Source organism: Scomber japonicus, chromosome 9 (genome assembly GCF_027409825.1).
Source record: "Scomber japonicus isolate fScoJap1 chromosome 9, fScoJap1.pri, whole genome shotgun sequence".
NCBI classification, from domain to species: domain Eukaryota; kingdom Metazoa; phylum Chordata; class Actinopteri; order Scombriformes; family Scombridae; genus Scomber; species Scomber japonicus.
In genome coordinates, this window is record NC_070586.1 from 37,187,115 (window position 1) to 37,208,259 (window position 21,145).

General features: G+C 39.3%; 1 protein-coding gene across 1 annotated transcript; it reads right to left on the reverse strand.

The window, feature by feature from the left end:
* Positions 1-16,713: 16,713 nt before the first annotated feature.
* On the reverse strand, positions 16,714-20,374 carry LOC128364997 (uncharacterized). The gene is made up of 5 exons (XM_053325614.1): positions 20,114-20,374; positions 19,660-19,929; positions 19,374-19,568; positions 18,265-18,268; positions 16,714-18,044 (listed from the first exon to the last, which is right to left on the reverse strand). The coding sequence occupies exons 1-5, from the start codon at positions 20,372-20,374 to the stop codon at positions 16,714-16,716; spliced, it is 2,061 nt and encodes a 686-aa protein (XP_053181589.1).
* Between the last annotated feature and the right edge of the window lie 771 nt (positions 20,375-21,145).

A 21,145-nucleotide genomic window follows, 5' to 3' on the forward strand; every position in this document is an offset into this window, starting at 1 on the left:
CGAAGTCCTTATTGTATTTGGGGGGTCGGTAAATGACAGCGCACAGCACCGGGTCGGAACGACCCACCTCAAATAAAGCCACTTCAAAGCTGGAAATTGAGGACGAGACGGTGCACTGCTTACATTTAAAGTCGTTTTTATAAACTCGCCATTCCTCCTCCACGACCCGACGTCCGAGGGGAGTTAAAATAAGAACAGTCTGCAGGTAAAAGTTCAACCAGATTCAGATCAATTTGTTTAGTGCCAATGATTGAAAACAATAACAACACTAAGACTTGCAGGAGCACCAGACGGTCAGCCACACACACTGGCGCCATCTTGGATACGTCATCTCATAATAATCATTTAGCCTCATGAAATTAACCGAGGTGCCATCACTCATATAATAACCTTTGACCCGAAAACATCTATGACATGCTCTTACTGTAGTAATGGAGTGGAGTGTGATTTTGCATTGCTAAAAGAAAATGTTGTGATTTCAGCAGTGTCCCTGAATGCCTCCTACAGAGCGGTCGGACAGCGACGCTCAGTGCCGGATTGGAGCAACTGCAGCTGGATTCTATACTTTTGAGTTTCACCGTCACTAGCTCACTCCTCATTTTTTTGAGTTTTCAACTGTCTGCAACAAGATGAGCTAGTAGTGTGTGTTATTATTGTTGAACATTTCAGTTTAATGGCCTTTAATGGTCTTTTAATATGTGAGTAGTTGTGTAACACATTAAAAGATGTATTGTTGAGTTTGTATTTACACTCTGTACACAAACAGCAAACAGACACAATGGAGGGGGAAATGATGAGTTTAGGTGACTAAAAAGTGACTGTGTAATGCTTAAAATGTCTCCAAGTGACTGCTATACTGCTACTGACACATACAGACACAAACAGAAAGTGTTCTCATCACAGAAACAATAAAGACAGGAAACATGTTTTTATTTTTTAATAACTCACGTTTATTATCCATTTCATGATTAATATTCAATCTTATTTATATAACACCTTTCTCACACCCAACCAGTGGCAGGATCATCAGATCAGAATGCAACTATCAAAGAAAGTTGCATCAAAGAAGGCAGAATGGATTCATGCCACAAGGTACAGACTTGCTCCCAGCCGCCAGAGAGGATGTGAAAGTCAATGGCAGGTAATCGGATGATTACTCATCTTTTCACTCCTGTTAAGTGGGCTGGGCCAACTTAGGTTTGGAAGTCTCAGTATAGCAGGGAGGCTTCTCTGCTCGTGATACAGTCTTCAAAGAGGGGGCACCCTCTGCGGGACAGCCCTGGAGAAACAAACCAGGTATTAGGCTGTGAATGCAAGGACGGAGTAAGACATTTTTTGAAGCTCAGTAACAACGAAAATGCACATGAAACTGAAAAACAAGGTGATTATGTTGCTAAAATGGAGCCAGAAAATAGCACCTTCAGCTCTGTCTTGTACAAAACGAACTGTGAACTTGTTTTTGAGTGTCCCACTGACATATGTGAAGAAAACGATTGCTATGTCGCAAGATCTGACATCTTTATGAAGAGATAGTGGACGTGGGCCACCTGTGATAAGAGGTTGGTGGAGATGGAGTTAATTAAGCCAGGAAGGATGAAAGTAAAATTCACATCTGATTTTCCTCAACTTATACCTCTAGAGTTATGGTGTTTCACTGAACAACAACTGGTTTCCTCCCCTGATTTCTAAACTATGGGATGTTAGCTATCCAGAGGGAAAAAAGGGACAGCCTAAATCTTGTAATGCTAATGCATGGTATGAAGATGTAGCCACTTCTACCTATGTTTTTTTTTCACGTCAGCCAAAAACCAAGCTGATGCTAAAACAGAACAGATTGTGCAAGACTTGTCTAAAGGCAAGCCTGTTGAGCCAAAAGTAAATTCAGCTATTAGTCTTATGATTGATTATGCACATGATCGTAATTTCAGTAACTGCTGGCTGTGTCAAAATATGCCAGTGTCAATCCATTGTCCTATGCTTAAATTGCCCAATTCCATTCATCAAAGCTGACTATGAAAAGCCTGATTGGAATGATCTGAGTTTGAGACTTAACGATGATGCAGATGATTGTTACACCCCTCCCTATCCAATTGACTCTGTTAAATCCACAGAACATGCTGACATTGCACGACATGTTGCACAAAGTATCAATGAGAAATATTTATTTGCCCCCTGTGCCCACTCATGCACTGCAAAATGTTCCATTGTGTTTCCGAGGTGTAGGGTCAGGTCAGGAGGAGGTAGGACCAAACATTTGTAATATTGTAATAAATGTCACTCTAAAGCAGTCTCCCCTGCCCGAGAGAGTGTATTTAATTTGCGGTGATAAAGCAAATTGCTTCATGCCATATGAAGAATCACAAGGTATTTGCTATTCGGCTTATTTGAGTCCCCTGATAAGGAAAGTAGATGCCTCCGAAATAGCTTCGGTGTATTCCCCATTAACATTAGTTAACATCCTCCCAACGTGTCATCAGCATCCTTTTACTCTGGTATGGTGTTTATGTGTCTACGGAAGAGGATTAGGGCCACTGTGGGAAAAAAAAGTAAGTTCTGACTTTTTTCTCTGAATTTTGAGAAAAAGTCAGAACTCAATTCAACTTAGTGAGTTCTGCCTTTTTTCTCAGAAAAAAGTCAGAATGACCTCTCCCTGGAAGATGATGACGAGGAGGTGGAGACCTCAGGTCTCTTATCAAAAGTATTTCGTTTAATGAATCAGGGAGTCAGACAGTGGGAGGCGTGATTTGTCTGAGTGTTAAACTGGGGCGGATGCGTATCACCTGCTGTCTGCAGATGAAACTCAGAGGCTTCTGTGTGTTCATGTACTCCTTGTTTTATTTTCATTTCAGGGTTTCGTTGTTTTAATGATTACAGATTTTATTGTGTGTTCCAAATTTCAAAATGACACTATTAATCAATTTAATCATTTTTGTTTAATGAAGTACAACTAAACATTTCTCTAGTTTGAGTAACCAGAATAATTACTTTTGGTTTATAGGCTACATTCACACTGCAGTTAAAAGTGACCTGAGTCCGATTTGTTTGCTCAAATGTGACCCATATCTGATTTGTTTCTGACAATGTGAACAGCACAAGTCACATTGAATCTGACATTTCCAAATCAGATTCAGGTCACATTCAAATGTGGTACTGAATCTGATACATATCAGATTATTCTGGAGTAACACAAAGCAAGTATTAATTTTCTTTCTCCTCTTCCTCCGTTTTAACATCACCCACTCACAAATTTGCCATCTGCCACCACACACTGTTTTCAATATTAGACCATAAATGAAACTACCAGTAACTTCACCAGCTGTTGCCAGGTTCGCTTCCGTAAACACCGTTCTGTGCGTGACGTCATTAATGATCACTTCAGGAGGCCACATTTAAAAGTGTAATATGACCAGCCAAACAAATCGGATTTGAGCAATAAATTGGAATTGAGCATTAAGGCCTGTGGTGTGAACGTAGCCATAGAGAATGTTGTATGTGATTTTGATTGTGTATTTGAATGTAATGAAAAATGCAACTGATGAAACTGATGAAGGATTCAAGGCCACCATGCATCAAAAGTGCTAGTAACCTCTCCATGGTGGTGACCCTTGACTGTACGTTAAGTACATGGGTTGAAGACTCGTCAGTGCAGAAATTAATGTGTGAAATGATCAAATTTGTTATTGTGATTTTACTTTTTCCTTTCCAGGGATGAAATGAGTATTTTGCTGCATTGCTGTAATCACATGTATTTGTATGTATCACCTTTTAAAGTGTAAGGTTTCCTAATGGGATGAGATAGGGTAAACGCATAGGTCTTGTTTCCTCTATACCATCGAGGCGTGGCCTTAAACCCCTCGCTAGACTAGGAGTAGTTAGTACAGGGTTCTTGTTTGCTGTTTTCAGGATCATTAGGGAAATAGGCCCCTCTCTCTCTCTAGCCGCATCCACTTCCTGCCATCGCCACCACCACCACCACAGCACACACCACATGATGGTGTCTCCGCCGTGCTGGAACTGACAGATGAGGAACTAATGGAGCTAACCCAGGAGGAGCACCACCACTACCCCACGGAACCTCCTAAAGCCCTCATCTTGGACCAGCCCGCAGAGTCACCAGCTCCCTCCACACCAGCACCATCGGCACCACCACCTGCTGCAGAGGACTTGGAGGAGATGCCCAGGCCCGCCTTCCTTCCTCGCCCACCACCTGCTAGCAGTGCTGAGGTAAAGCTGTCTGTCAAACAGTAAATGTTACCTGTCAGATGTCAAAATTCACAACAGTAATTCTGAAAAGACAGAAACTTAATACCCAGCAACATTGATATCTGTTCTGCTTTACTGTCTCTATTCTTGAAATAGCTTTTTGGGAAGTTTTGACAATAAGTTCACATATATTTCTCAATAATGGCTAATATAGCATTTTACACCAAAACAGTAAGACACACAAATCCCAGTAACGTATCTGTCCTGTTTTCAGTGTTACAGCACTTAAAACTGCATTTTGTGTGGTTTTGACTATAAGATCACCCATATATCAATGTTTGCAAAACAAAATTAAAATGAAATATAAGTGATTAAGTTTAATAAAAGCTAAACTAAGTCCCACCCCTCCATTTTAACAATGTCGTAAATCAGTGCATCAGTCTTTCCACTCCGCTGTTTATTGAGAGAATGCACAAACAAAGTTTCACACACACAATGAAACTTAAAGGTGAATTTACTTACTCCAAATGCAAAACCAATATTTCTTATTGCAGCTGCTGCTTCAGATTAAAAGTGTTCAACTGGTGAAATATATGCTGATTCTTATAGTAAAACAGCAACAGGAAATGCATTGTATTTGTCACCATAGTGACCACCAAAAGTGATATTTGATTATAAATGTGTCTAAAATTATTAGAAGGCTTCCTTAAAATGCAGTCAGTTTTGTTGGTTGTTCTGCAAACAGATACCCAATTGCCTGTTTTAGCTGCTCAATAAGTGTTTGCTGTATTATTAAATTGCATTTGCCAAATTAACCAGGACTGAAATCTTACGGATTACAACATAACTCATTTTTCCTTGCACATTGTTCCATTTGATGAATGTTTGAACTTCATGGGCAGAATGATGTATGAGTTAGATGGCTGTTTTCACATTAATTTGCTGATGGGTGAAAATTTCTCTGTACTCACCTTAAATCTCAGTTTCAGATTTGTGATATAACAAATTAGTTAGTACTGAGTGGTGGTCCAGTATGCAATAAACACAGGTGTGATATATTTATGGCATATTTATAGATTTAGGATTTTTTTAATCCGTGAGAATAAATATTTCAGAATTTTTATAAGGTATTCTGACTTTTTTACGGACTATTTTTGTATGTGTTGAAATATGTCTGGAAGGGACTTTTAACTACTATCTCCTCACATTCAGTCTTCTTCAGGGAGGATTAATGCATACTTGCAGTTCCAAAAATTTATTTTCTTCAAATAATAATCAAATAATCCTAGTTTAATGGCAGAAAACATTTATTTTCAGATACGTGCAACCTCTAGCATAACAGCCTGACCACACTTCATGCAAATTACATAAAGTGAAAACTGCATCAAAAAATTCGAGTGACACAAAATGATGTACCCCTACCACTATCAGATTCAGTGAATATCCTTCTAAGTCTGTGACATTACAGTTAAAGTAGTGATTCTTCTTGGGTTACATACAGTAAGGTCACAGTAAGGTCCAAAAGGCAGTGAGGAGGTATCTGGGCCATCATACAGCTTCAAGAAGTTGTTGTGACAATCCCCAGGGTCATCCTCACTGATTTGGGTAAAGGTGACAGACACCATAGTCATAATGGTTAAGGTGGAATAATCATTTTATCTATTTTTCTCTGAAAAAGGCCAGATTTAAATGTGCTTTCACTGTGGGTTCAAACATGGTTCAAACTTAACTTTATACAGTGTAGTTCTTTCTCTTTGCCACAAGAGGGAGTATTCACCCAGGTGAGCGCTTGTAGATGAGCTAAAATTAGTAGTGTGTGTTACCTTTTGACAATTTATTCCTGAGAACTCTTAGAGCTCTTCTGATGTCATTTGGCCAAATGATGCAGTAAATGATCATCACATGTACATTTCTCATATGGTATATGTGAAAGGGTGAATTTTGTGTTTTTTTCATGTGAAGATAATTGTGAAGAAGAAACATTTGGTTTAAGTGAAGGAAAATCCTCATCCGATCATAACCTCTGCTGAGATTCTGACCATGTATTTATCTAATAATCTCTCTCTTGTTAATTCTTGACTTTATTGCAAATTGCAAATTAAATTGTGGTTAGTTTAAGTGTAAAAAAACAACCACCAAAACAAACTTAAACCAAACTTAAATCCAAAACCATAAGCATGAAAAACTGTTCCATAATGGAAAATGGTGCAATGGAATCACAAATATCACTGACAGAGATGTTTTCATTACTTTCATTCTGAAAAGGAATAGAATAGGATAGATAGATATATAGATAAAGATTTGAGAATTAATAATCATTTAGATTCATGAAATTAACCTGGGTGCCATCGCTTAATATGATTCATCATCGCTTAATGTCCTTTGACCCGAGAACATCTATGACATGCTCTTACTGTAGTAATGGAGTGGAGTGTGATTTTGCATTGCTAAAAGAAAATGTTGTGATTTCAGCAGTGTCCCTGAATGCCTCCTACAGAGCGGTCGGACAGCGACGCTCAGTGCCGGATTGGAGCAACTGCAGCTGGATTCTATACTTTTGAGTTTCACCGTCACGAGCTCACTCCTCATTTTTTTGAGCTTTCAACTGTCCGCAGCAAGATGAGCTATTGGTGTGTGTTATTAATATTGAACATTTCAGTTTAATGGCTGTCTTTTAACATGTGAGTAGTTGTGTAACACATTAAAAGATGTATTGCTGAGTTTTTATTTAACGCCACAGACTCTGTACACAAACAGCGAACAGACACAATGGAGGGGGAAATGGTAAGTTTGGGTGACTAAAATGTGACTGTGTAATGCTTAAAATGTCTCCAAGTGACTGCTATACTGCTACTGACACATACAGACACAAACAGAACATGTTTTCATCACAGAAACAATAAATACAGGAAACATGTTTTTACTTTTTAATAACTCACGTTTATTATCCATTACATGATTAATAATCAATCTTATGTATATAATAGATAGATAGATAGATAGATAGACAGATAGATAGATAGATAGATAGATTGATAGAGAGATAGATAGATAGATGTAAGGGTTTTGTCTTTTGTGGTTGTGTGTGTGTGAAGGTCTGGAATTAATAATCATTCAGCCTCATAAAAGTAACCTGGGTGCCATCACTCTAGGGTGACCAGGTGTTCGACTTTAGGCCGGACAGTCCGGATTTTCAATGCCCTGTCCGGCGTCCGGCGCCAGACACGTATTTGTCCTCCTTTTTGAGGCAGTAGGCTTGAAGAGCAGAGTTTTTTCATCTTTGCTGGGATGCAGCACAACATCCAATCATAGACTGTAAAAAATGCATCCAACAGTAATATATCTGGTCTTACAAATGATTGGCTAACAGCGGTGTCAGATAAATATCTGCTTATATTATGTTAAAAACATAAACAGGGGTCTATGTGCTGCTATATGACATTGACAGGAAGTTAGCATCATGCCAAAGAAGTATTGCAGATAGACAATCAACTATTTTGGTGAGTACACTAATCCTGTGATTTCACTGATGGGCTACATGAAGTATTTATATTTATTGGGTTGAAAACAATACAGATTTTGGAAGGTTGATAACTATATTGTTGCTATGTTGTTATTTGTACCAGTCTCTGCAGGATATAAACAGGCCCAGGGGCAGTGGGGGCTCGGAAGCCATGATGACAGAGGGGCTGTTGTCTCCTGAGCTGCTACAGAGGATGAATGTGGAGTTTGCTTAAATACAGGTCTACTGCACACACACAGACACTGTGGCTGTGTGTGTGCCCAAAAGACTGAAGCACTTTAGAAATGCTATACTTTTTTTTGAATGTTTTTTTAATTTTTACAATCTCCTTTGTTGTTTACATAGAAGGTTATTTAGGCTTTTTTTAAAAACATTTTTTGATTATGTATGTTACCTGTTAATTGTTTTTTACATTTAAGTCCACACCTTATGCTTTGTGGCACTCTGCACTTTAAAAGATTCATCTCAGTCACTTTTTGAACACCACAATGTATTGAATAAATACAAATACTGTGAACAAACACTTTTGGACTTTTCATTAATATTTTTTCCTATTCAGCTACACAAACATCATATTTAAACCACTCAAAATTGTACTATAAATGAGAGTATACCAGAGTCCTATGTACACCGTAGTAATTTATTGATATGCCGCATAATGTCCTCCTTTTTGGTGTTATGGAAATGGTCATGCTTGCTGAGACCTGGAGCTTCTCCCGCTGCTGTTATGAGACACAGAGTTGGCAACAGCGCCCTGCAGCCATCCAGAAAATAACACCAAGCTATGTTTCTTAGCAGGCTTAGCATTGCACATCTGGACCTCCTTTATGCCAAGCTCCAGAAGAGGAACACAGATTCAGTCCGTATCAGTGGGTGCATCCAACAGGACATATAAAAAATCAGGTAGTAACTGCATAAAATTGCATAAATGCAGTGTAGCGAATTATGGATCTTAAACGATATTAAAATTAGCTCTCGTAATCAGGGGCACCACCTTCGTAAGAAGGAAAAGATTTGTACTTAATTGGTTGTTTGATTAGCCAATTAATAAATCAATAAATCATAATAATAAATCAATACATTTCTGAGTCAGTCAAATATCTAAAGTTCATGGCTCTACGGTTCAATAGATCCCCTGTATCACTTCAAAGAATAGACATACACCATTGATTGAGTTATATGGATGAAGGATATGTAATTATGTGGAAAATAAGAAAACTTGTAAGTTTTACTGAGTCTTACTTTTAAAGAAAATTTGAATTACTCGATCTGACATCAACCCTTGATTAATGCAATATTTGGATCCTACTTTCATCGATGGAGGGTCTCAGCTGTCCAACCTTCAGAACCACGCGTACGCACACCAAGTGGAAGATCTCAGAGAGCGTCGCAGGTCCGGGCGGGGTGAGGTTGGTCACTGCGGTAAAGTGAGCAGCTGTTTGCGAGTAAGCGGTAAAGTGAGCCGCTGTTTGATTTTCGTTGCGCCCGAAATAGAGTAACTACGGTAGGGACGGTTCTTGAGCAAAGTGAAGGTCCTAAGCAAAAGCCTACGGTCTTTTACCTGAGAAATGTTATGTTATATGAAATGTTGAATATATATTACTAGGCATATTTCACCGCCATAATGTAGAAAAAAATGAATTCCATTTACAGTATGATGACCTTTGACCTTATGTAAAAATAAATTCATTCATACATGTCATCTTCATTCTTTTTCCATATCGTTCCTGCTGTCTTACTCTACTTCTCGTATCATTTTGGTGACATTTTACTGTACCAATGTGGAGAAAATAATATTTAAAACCACTGTCAAGATAAAATACATTTACAGTATAATGCCCTTTGACCTCATGTAAAACAAATTCCTTCATATATGTCATCCTCATTCTTTTTCCATATCGTTCCTGCTGTCTTACTCTACCTCTGGTATCATTTTGGTGGCATTTTACTGTACCAATGCTGAGAAAATAGTATTTAAAGCCAGCCATAATGACTCAACTCCATTTACAGTAACATGACCTTTGACCTCATGTAAAACAAATTCCTTCATACATGTCATCCTCATTCTTTTTGCATATTGTTCCTGGTGTCTTACTCTACCTCTGGTATCATTTTGGTGACATTTTACTGTACCAATGCTGAGAAAATAATATTTAAAGCCAGCCATAATGACTGAACTCCATTTACAGTAACATGACCTTTGACCTCATGTAAAACAAATTCCTTCATACATGTCATCCTCATTCCTTTTGCATATTGTTCTTGGTGTCTTACTCTACCTCTGGTATCATTTTGGTGACATGTAATACATGTCATCCTCATTCCTTTTGCATATTGTTCCTGGTGTCTTACACTACCTCTGGTATCATTTTGGTGACATTTTACTGTACCAATGCTGAGAAAACAATATTTAAAGCCAGCCATAATGACTGAACTCCATTTACAGTAACATGACCTTTGACCTCATGTAAAACAAATTCCTTCATACATGTCATCCTCATTCTTTTTGCATATTGTTCCTGGTGTCTTACTCTACTTCTGGTATCATTTTGGTGACATTTTACTGTACCAATGCTGAGAAAATAATATTTAAAGCCAGCCATAATGACTGAACTCCATTTACAGTAACATGACCTTTGACCTCATGTAAAACAAATTCCTTCATACATGTCATCCTCATTCCTTTTGCATATTGTTCCTGGTGTCTTACTCTACCTCTGGTATCATTTTGGTGACATGTAATACATGTCATCCTCATTCCTTTTGCATATTGTTCCTGGTGTCTTACACTACCTCTGGTATCATTTTGGTGACATTTTACTGTACCAATGCTGAGAAAATAATATTTAAAGCCAGCCATAATGACTGAACTCCATTTACAGTAACATGACCTTTGACCTCATGTAAAACAAATTCCTTCATACATGTCATCCTCATTCTTTTTGCATATTGTTCCTGGTGTCTTACTCTACCTCAGGTATCATTTTGGTGACATTTTACTGTACCAATGCTGAGAAAATAATATTTAAAGCCAGCCATAATGACTCAACTCCATTTACAGTAACATGACCTTTGACCTCATGTAAAACAAATGCCTTAATACATGTCATCCTCATTCCTTTTGCATATTGTTCCTGGTGTCTTACACTACCTCTGGTATCATTTTGGTGACATTTTACTGTACCAATGCTGACAAAATAATATTTAAAGCCAGCCATAATGACTGAACTCCATTTACAGTAACATGACCTTTGACCTCATGTAAAACAAATTCCTTCATACATGTCATCCTCATTCTTTTTGCATATTGTTCCTGGTGTCTTACTCTACCTCTGGTATCATTTTGGTGACATTTTACTGTACCAATGCTAAGAAAATAATATTTAAAGCCAGCCATAATGACTGAACTCCATTTACAGTAACATGACCTTTGACCTCATGTAAAACAAATGCCTTAATACATGTCATCCTCATTCCTTTTGCATATTGTTCCTGGTGTCTTACACTACCTCTGGTATCATTTTGGTGACATTTTACTGTACCAATGCTGAGAAAATAATATTTAAAGCCAGCCATAATGACTGAACTCCATTTACAGTAACATGACCTTTGACCTCATGTAAAACAAATTCCTTCATACATGTCATCCTCATTCCTTTTGCATATTGTTCCTGGTGTCTTACACTACCTCTGGTATCATTTTGGTGACATTTTACTGTACCAATGCTGAGAAAATAATATTTAAAGCCAGCCATAATGACTGAACTCCATTTACAGTAACATGACCTTTGACCTAATGTAGAACAAATTCCTTCATACATGTCAGTCTCATTCCTTTTGCATATTGTGCCTGGTGTCTTACTCTACCTCTGGTATCATTTTGGTGACATTTTACTGTACCAATGCTGAGGAAATAATATTTAAAGCCAGCCATGATGACTCAACTCCATTTACAGTAACATGACCTTTGACCTCATGTAGAATAAATTCCTTCATACATGTCATCCTCATTCTTTTTGCATATTGTTCTGGTGTCTTACTCTACCTCTGGTATTATTTTGGTGACATTTTACTGTACCAATGCTGAGAAAATAATATTTAAAGCCAGCCATAATGACTGACCTCCATTTACAGTAACATGACCTTTGACCTCATGTAAAACAAATTCCTTCATACATGTCATCCTCATTCTTTTTGCATATTGTTCCTGGTGTCTTACTCTACCTCTGGTATCATTTTGGTGACATTTTACTGTACCAATGCTGAGAAAATAATATTTAAAACCACCATCAAGATTAAATACATTTACAGTAACATGACCTTTTACCTAATGTAGAACAAATTCCTTCATACATGTCAGTCTCATTCCTTTTGCATATTGTGCCTGGTGTCTTACTCTACCTCTGGTATCATTTTGGTGACATTTTACTGTACCAATGCTGAGGAAATAATATTTAAAGCCAGCCATAATGACTGAACTCCATTTACAGTAACATGACCTTTGACCTCATGTAGAATAAATTCCTTCATACATGTCATCCTCATTCTTTTTGCATATTGTTCTGGTGTCTTACTCTACCTCTGGTATTATTTTGGTGACATTTTACTGTACCAATGCTGAGAAAATAATATTTAAAGCCAGCCATAATGACTGAACTCCATTTACAGTAACATGACCTTTGACCTCATGTAAAACAAATTCCTTCATACATGTCATCCTCATTCTTTTTGCATATTGTTCCTGGTGTCTTACACTACCTCTGGTATCATTTTGGTGACATTTTACTGTACCAATGCTGAGAAAATAATATTTAAAACCACCATCAAGATTAAATACATTTACAGTAACATGACCTTTGACCTAATGTAGAACAAATTCCTTCATACATGTCAGTCTCATTCCTTTTGCATATTGTGCCTGGTGTCTTACTCTACCTCTGGTATCATTTTGGTGACATTTTACTGTACCAATGCTGAGAAAATAATATTTAAAGCCAGCCATAATGACTCAACTCCATTTACAGTAAGATGACCTTTGACCTCGTGTAAAACAAATTCCTTCATACATGTCATCCTCATTCCTTTTGCATATCGTTCCTGGTGTCTTACTCACCTTTACTCAGCACTGATGTTGAGAAGATCCTTGTCACCACATAGAAAAATAAGTAGCTTCATAACACTTCTTCCCTGAGCCCCTTTTTTGAGGTTTCTGCTCGAAAATAACATGCTCTAAATAAATAGTGCATATCCCTGCAATTACAAGCTTACTGTGCATTATCTTGGTATCAAAATAAAGGTAACACTTGTGAGATTCCATCAGAAGTGTAAAAATCACTATTGATGCAACTGTGTCAGAGTAAATGCAGTTGGAACACGGCATAAAATGGAAGAATTTCTTCCATCGCCTAAAAAAATCTTTCATTTCATAGTATATCTCTTTGAAAATATGCCACAGTAGCCTAAAGACTCAAGATATCCATAGAACAACATGTTGACATCAGCTGTGAAAGGTGTCATGCTGCTGAAGTAAAGCAGACCAAGCTTACAGAGGCTTTAGTAAAAAAATGCCCAGTGTCCTCAAGTTTGGCACAGTTTGGCACAGTTTGGGACCATTTGTGCCATATGAGATTTCCTAGATACTAAGTTGTAAAATTCATTTCATTTCATTTAAACCTTCAAGTGACTCCTAAGGAATTCTCTGTCGTTATTAAAGCGATTCCAACAGGCACCCTGATGCTTTTTAGGAACAGACAGATGCCTTCAGCTATTCTTGTATCTCTCCCCAACTCAGTTGACTCCCCAGAAGGAAAAATATGTTTCTCTTCACAATCCCAAAAAAAAATAATAACAAAAAGATACGTGCCTTATTCCAAAGAAATATCTTCACTACCCCGTACGTCACTGCATATTGGAACCGTTTAGTTAATAATATTGACTGGAAGAAAGTTTGGATGCTCCCCCACAAATTTTTAATTGTAAATAAGGTTAGGGAGGTGTCTTTTAAAATTATCCACAAACACTACCCTGCCAACCATTATATGCAGAAATTCAAAAAAGACATTAACACACACTGTTCTTTTTGCAATTTACACACCGAAACCGTTTTACATCTGTTTTGGCACTGTCCCTTTACAAAGAAATTATGGGCAGACCTCAGCAGATTTATTATTGATCATCTCTTCAAAGATTTCCTTCTACTCTGGGAAAATGTTGTGTTTGGCTTCCATAATTATCCTAAGCATGCTTTATTAAAAAACTTAAGAAAATGTGCTTATTGTGTTGTTTATTTTTCTTCCAAAGGTGCACTCCCAGCGTCTTAACGACGCTCCTCTGAAGGCTTGGGTTATTGTCAGCTCAACTGGTGAAGTTTACTCAGCTCATTGCACGTGCATGGCTGGTGTTGGTGAAACATGTACTCACGTTGGTGCCCTGCTTTTCAAAATTGAAGCGACTGTACGATGCAGGGAAGTGAAGACAGTCACAGACAAACCTGCATACTGGATCCTGCCTAGTAATGTCAACAAAGTGCATGCTGCAGTGGGTCATCAAATAAATTACACCTCTGCTGCTTCCTCCCGAAAATCCCTGAACAGACTCCTGGATGGCGAGACTGACATCAGGCCTGGCTTGAGGACTTGTGCCAGTAAAAGCAGCATACCATCACCTACTCCTTTGGAAATGAAAAACTTCTATGCAGATCTCCACAAAGCTGGTGGCAAAGCTGCAGTACTGAGTGTGCTGCCAGAATACTGTGAGGAGTTCAGAGATCCTGTTCAGCCTGCAACAAAACTGAAATCTCTTCTCTCCCTGCGTGACAGTAGTATGGATGGATGTGAGTACGCACTTCTGGAAAAGCACTGCCAGTCACTAAAATCACAAGCTGAAGTGTCAGCAAAACAAGCAGAACAGATAGAAAGGTGCACAAGAAAACAGCAGAAATCCTCATTATGGTTTGCAGCCCGAGCAGGCAGGATTACAGCCTCCAAAATGCATGCTGTTTGTGCAACAAACATCAAGTCACCAGCACTGTCAACAGTAAAAAATGTTTGTTATCCTAAGAACACATGTACCACAGCTGATATGATTTGGGGCATAACAAATGAAGCAGAAGCAATGAAGGCTTACATTAAAAAAACCAGGGGACAACACGGCAGTCAAGAGGTTGCCACATGTGGATTCTTTATCAACCCCTCTTTTCCTGAAGTAGGAGCTTCCCCAGATGGCACAGTGAAGTGCATTTGTTGTAGTAAAGGTTGCATAGAAATTAAATGTCCCTCCAAATACAAACACAGCACCATCCATGAGGCCTGTTTAGCCAAAGACAGTAACTTCTGCCTTGAACTTGTAGATGGCGAATTAAATCTGAAGAAAGGACACCCATACTACACACAAGTCCAAACACAAATATTTGTTACAGACAGTAAGTACTGCGATTTTGTAGTTTGGACACTCAAAGACTGTGCTATTCTGCGTATACTGCCAAACCCTAGTTTTGGAGGACACACCTACAGAAGGCCCAACAGTTTTTCACTGCAGTATCCTTGCCAGAGCTGGTTGCACAGCACTACACTAAACCAGAAAAAAACACTTTGCCTTTAATGGAATGGCAACAAAACACTCTGACGGAGAAAAAGAAAGGTAAACGGCGTCAAAATACAAAGGAAAAACACTGGTGTCTGTGTCACGGACCAGAACATAAAGGTGACATGGTGGCATGTGATAATGAAAACTGTAAAATCCAGTGGTTTCATTTAGCATGTGTCGGACTCAAGGATGCACCTGCAGCAGATGACGTCTGGTTTTGTAGCTCCTGCTCAAAGTAATATGTTCATTGGGTTCTGATTAGTCTCCTATGCAATGGTTCAATTTTGGTCATGAACTTCTGATCAAATGTTTTTTCTCTGTTATTATTAATAGCCCATAGTGACTCCTGCTCAAAGTAATATGTTCATTGGGTTAATTCAGTTTACCCATCTGTAAATTTTGACTACTGTTGTTAAAAATGCCTTTTGAATCACAATATGAGGCTTGCACTACCTCCAGAGGAATATTTTATTTATTATTATTTTATTTATTGTTATTTATTTTGGTCATGAACTTCCGATCAAATGTTTTTTCTCTGTTATTAATAGCCCAGTAATATGTTCATTGGGTTAATTCAGTTTACCCATCTGTTAATTTTGACTTGTTAAAAATGCCTTTTGAATCACAATATGAGGCTTGCACTACCTCCAGAAGAATATTTTATTTATTATTATTATTTATTTTATTATATTTTATATTTTCACTGTTTTAAAAAATATTAAATTACAATATTTTTCTGGACATGCTGCTGTTGTCAATACTTGTTATTTAAATGGTGTGTGTTAAATGCTGCGTTCAGTAAAGGGATCTTTCTGTAGGAACCATTTAAAGAAAGACATTTGAATGCCTTTATACGGTCTTTATTATGTTGTAAATTTGCTGCCTTGAGAAAGAGGTTACAAAAAGAGCAATTACAATTGTGATCAATCATTCATCAAAAATCTGTGTCTTCTAAACTAACGACACATTTGTGACAGACAGAAAAAATGCATTGCTGTTAAAGCTTTTAAAATACTGCAGGACAAAGTTCCTTTGCTAAAGCTTCAATGTTTCATAGTTGATTGACATGTAATTCTTTAGCAGAAAGCTGAAAGACTGAAAATAGTCTGAACACTGAAAACACAAAAACAGAGGATCATATTATATATGTCATTAAATGCAACATATTTTGCAGCAAACATTAATTAATACTCAGAGGGTAAAATTACATTAAAATCAACCCCTCTATTTTTTGTCTGGGCCCATTCCTGAAATGAATACTCGGACCACACATAGTTGAGCCAGTCCTTCCCATTTCCATTGTGAGCTTTGCTCACCTGGAGAATATCTCCCCAGTGAAGGTGACAGAGGTCATGGGAGGAGAATGCTGGGGCTTCAGGGACCGGCATCATCATCATCTCACATCACAGTACAACGCTTGAAGACATGTTTGTGAGTGCACAACAAACCACAACAATCTTGTCCAACAATGTTACATTTTCGCCTTCACACAGCAATACCATGTTGATTGGGATTTTTGAGGACAGTATCTTGTATTTGTTTCGTACAACTCCAATGACTCTTTCCACGTGGATCCTCAGGTGTGCAAGAGATCTTGTTTCTTCCACATCCTTTGCGTCCAACTGTCGTTGACCTTTTGTGAATGCTGGTGTTTTTACTTCAGCACACACCATTCCCACACTCTCTTTAATGTCAAAACCCCGATCTGCCAAAACTAGGTCACCTGGCAGAAGTTTATCCAGGAAGCCACATTCCTCCGTTATTCTTTTGTCACTTGTGCGTCCACCCCACCCTTTGGAAATGAATGAAATTACTCCTTGAGGAGTTATACCAATGAGGTATTTGAGTGTGTGGCTGTGCTTGTAATGTGAAAATGTTTGTGCCCTTGCCTGAAGGTTTGATGGTCTTTTAATGAACACTTCAAAACAGTCAATAATGGCAGCTACACGATTCCCAAATGTCTCACTAAACTGGTGTGGCATACTGACTTGTAAGCTGTCTCTGTCAGGCCAATGCACTATTGGAGCCAGGCGTGCATACAGAACATTAAGAGTTTTGTGAAATGCAGCACTCACTGTTCCTCTGTGCACATCAAATAGGTGACCGATGTGCTGCAATGGCAGATCCAATCTCAGACACATGAGAGTGACCAGTATCATTTGAAATGGAGTAAGCTTTCTTGTTCCCTGTGGCAGAAAGGGGGTTACATGGGACAACAAAACATTAAAAGTTTCATAATTTGGAAGTCCAGTGTAATATTTTACTCTGCTATCATCACGCTTCAGAAACTCCTCTGTAAATTCTTTTTCGGCAAGTTTACGCTTCAAATTCCTATTTTCCTCCAGTAGACGGTTGATTTCGTCGCACCTAGGCTTGCACTGCACACACTCCTCTTCACACTGGTCATCAGAATGTAGCACTGTGCCTGCTTCCTGTTGTGCCCTGTCCTCTTCTTCTTGTGTGTTGTCTTTTCCTTGGTGATGACTGTCCTCCACTTCTTGTTGTGCTCTGTCCTCCACTTGAAGTTGTACCATACCCTCCTCTTCTAGCGAGCTCTCCTCTATTCTGTCCACTTTGTACCCTGCCCTTTCCACCGTCTTCTCAGCTTGGTTTTTATGTCTCTTCAAGTGACGTGCAAATCTGTCTTTGTCAGGAACTTTCACCTCGTTGTGCCCCAAGAGCAAAGACGGTGTCCAATCATGATGAGTTTCCAACATTTCATATGCTGGTTGTCCTGTGAATACAGAAATTGTGTAAATTATACCCAATAATGCAAATACTAACATGAGTTCACAAGCATTAAGATAGAAACAAAGACTAAAGACAATTTGGAACATAACCAGTTAGCTGAGTTAGCCGCCGAGCTAGCAACCAAGTTAGGGAACATGGGTAACGCACATTTTAGGCCAAAGATATACACCAGATTGTACCAGCAAAAGCAGAGCAGAACTCACCTGACTGAAAATGAAGAGAACACACTCTCATATGTTCAGGGATGTTGGTAAATGTTACATCTTTTCTCCTTACAGCTGCTGTCCACGCCATTCGAAAGCGAACGCCATGCAGTTTTTTGCCAGATCTATCATGTGATCTACTGTGGCATTTTTTTACGCAGCAGTACTGTCCCACCATGATAACGTTTAGGCGACTTTGAGGATTTTTTAGGGAGACAAGTCGATGGGAATGTGTTTACAACCGCGATCCTCCAAAGATGGCGCCGACGCCCCATAATGCAAAGGGGCGTGACGTACCTTCACATTCTCTATATTGATATATATCAAACAGTAGGCTAGCGCACCTTCACTCAGAAGACAGAAATAATAAACAATAAAACAGTGACACAGTGATCGTGACAGGACCACTCAAATAACATAACATGAACTTAAACTTATATAAAGGTAGTTTCATAGATTAATATATGATTAAATCACGGAGCTGTTACAGTTGCATACCACAGCTGCGGTCGTCACAGCAACAAGGGCAAACCCACGCTGTTGCCGTTGACAACGGAAACAGCAATTACCACCACTGGCCACAGGAGGATACAATGAGGATACTTAACAAATATCCTTGCATAGATTAACACAAAATATTAACTTATTTTACAGGAAAATAATCAGAATGGAAAACAACTAAATACATTGCTTTCAAAATAAAATAAATAAAATAACATTTTGACGAACTTCATTAATCTAAAATAACCCACTTATTAATTCAAAGCAAACTCAAACTCATACTCATCGTTACACCATTCTTGACACATGAAATCTCTACTACTTACAGAAAGAAAGAAAAATATTGGAGTCAGTCACTCACCACTGGCTGCTGTCTACCGCCGAAGGAGGAACGTGTTTTTTCTGACAGCTGTGCGCCTGATGAACTCATCGGCGATTGTATGCAGGTTTTGGCTCCTTGTTATATTTTTATGACAGTTCAACACCGCAAGGTGATTGAGTCTCTCCTGTCCCATGGTTGCGCGCAGATAGGTTTTAAGTCGCCGCAGGCCTGAGAAAGACCTCTCTGATGTGCAGGAGGTCACAGGAACAGTGAGTCCAAGTCGTACTAGTTTGGTGAGTTCTGGCAGTAAGGTCCGCAGCGGCTCTCCCTGCTCTCCTTTCAGGAGATCCACAGCATCTTGAAAACGTTTTAGGCAAACACCCCTCTGTTTCGCAATGTCAACGAACATATCACGATGGAGTGTCAGCCTGCCTGCCTCCAGATCATCTCCATGGAACTCGACGATGCTCCCACAGTCGCCCTGTCCCGTCACAAAATCCTCAATACTGCATGTGTTGGAATGCAACTTGACTGAACCTGCAATCCAAAGACGATGTTGCAGTGTCCATCACCTGGTCAAACTGCTGTCTGTACAGGGCCTCTGGTGACTGGAAACTCTGTGATGGTGCGCCTCCATTATCCAGTCGACGTGGGATTTTTCTTGGCCTTGGCAGGGCTGGGCTCTCAACGCCGAGGACATCAGCAGCTGCAGTTGTTTTTTTTCCAAAAATCTTCAAATCCGTTTTCACGGAGATGCTTGATGTCCTCGCGGAGCATTTCAATGAGCTGGAGAGCTTTCTGTGAATGCAGTTGGCTGTGTTGCAGTGTGCGATTGGTCGTTTCTGCGCGCAGAAAAAACATCAACATCAGCTTCAGTGAGAAAAATGTACTGAACTTCTGCAGGTGCTGAAGTAAACCATTTGCTTTGCTGCCTGCGTCACCTTTATGCTCTGAAGATAGGTCATCAAGAAAATCCACTAGCGCACTGTAATTTGAAGCAATTGACTGTAGCGAAGCAGCTTTCACTGTCCAGCGCGTTGGGCACAGAGGGCGCACAGACGGCGCGTCTGCGCTTTGGAACTCCTGAAACCAAGCGAGTCGTTTTGGTGAATTTCGTATCAGTGTTATCAGGTCACGAATGAGTGACATGAAGTTCCGACACTCGGCAATGTTATGGGCGACATCCTGCACGACCAAGTTCATCACATGCCCCATACAGTGGACGTGAAGCGCTCGAGGCTCCTGTTCTTGTACGCGTGCCTGCAGACCATTTCGTATCCCTGACATATTTGCTGCACCATCGTAACACTGACCTCTGCAATTTTTAATAGGCAGGGAAAGTCTCAGCAGTACATCCTTAAACAAGTCGAAAAGTGCATCCCCGGTCATCTATTTCCAGACATTCAGTAACAACACGGAAACACACAGACACCTGTTCCTTGACGGTGATATCCGCCGTCTCGTCCAAGATGATGGAGAAAAACTCTGCACGCTTTATCTCATCTATTAGTGTTCGCAGAACATCATGTGCAAATAATTCTGTCATTTCATTGAGGATGTCATGGGAAAGCCACTTCGACTCACTGCGAGCCAGCCAGGACTGTAGTTCTGGGATGTCTTGAGCACGCAAGTTCAGCAGCTGCCTCAAGTTTGACTCCGTGTCTACATGACCCCGAATGGCTAGCCCTTGACAAGCCAGATATTGTATAGAAGACAACATACTCATCAACGCAGTTCTTGCCTCAGCCATTTGTTTTTTCTTAGCGTCAGAGAGAGCAGTTGCTACATTAACTCCAGCATTAGCAGCACTTGCGATGCTGGCAGCAGCTTGATGAACATTTGACTTCTCGTGGCATCGAAATCTTTCCATTGCTTTTCCCCAACCACAAAAGCCATCTTTTGCAAACGCCTTGTAAGAATCCAAGTCACGTCCTGTACATGGTAATGGGGCATGTATTTTGTCAGCAGCCGAACATACTTCACAGAGCACTTTGTTTCTTGCTGTATCATAGAGAATCCACGGAAATTTAGCTTTCCAGCTAGCCTGGTACTTCCTTC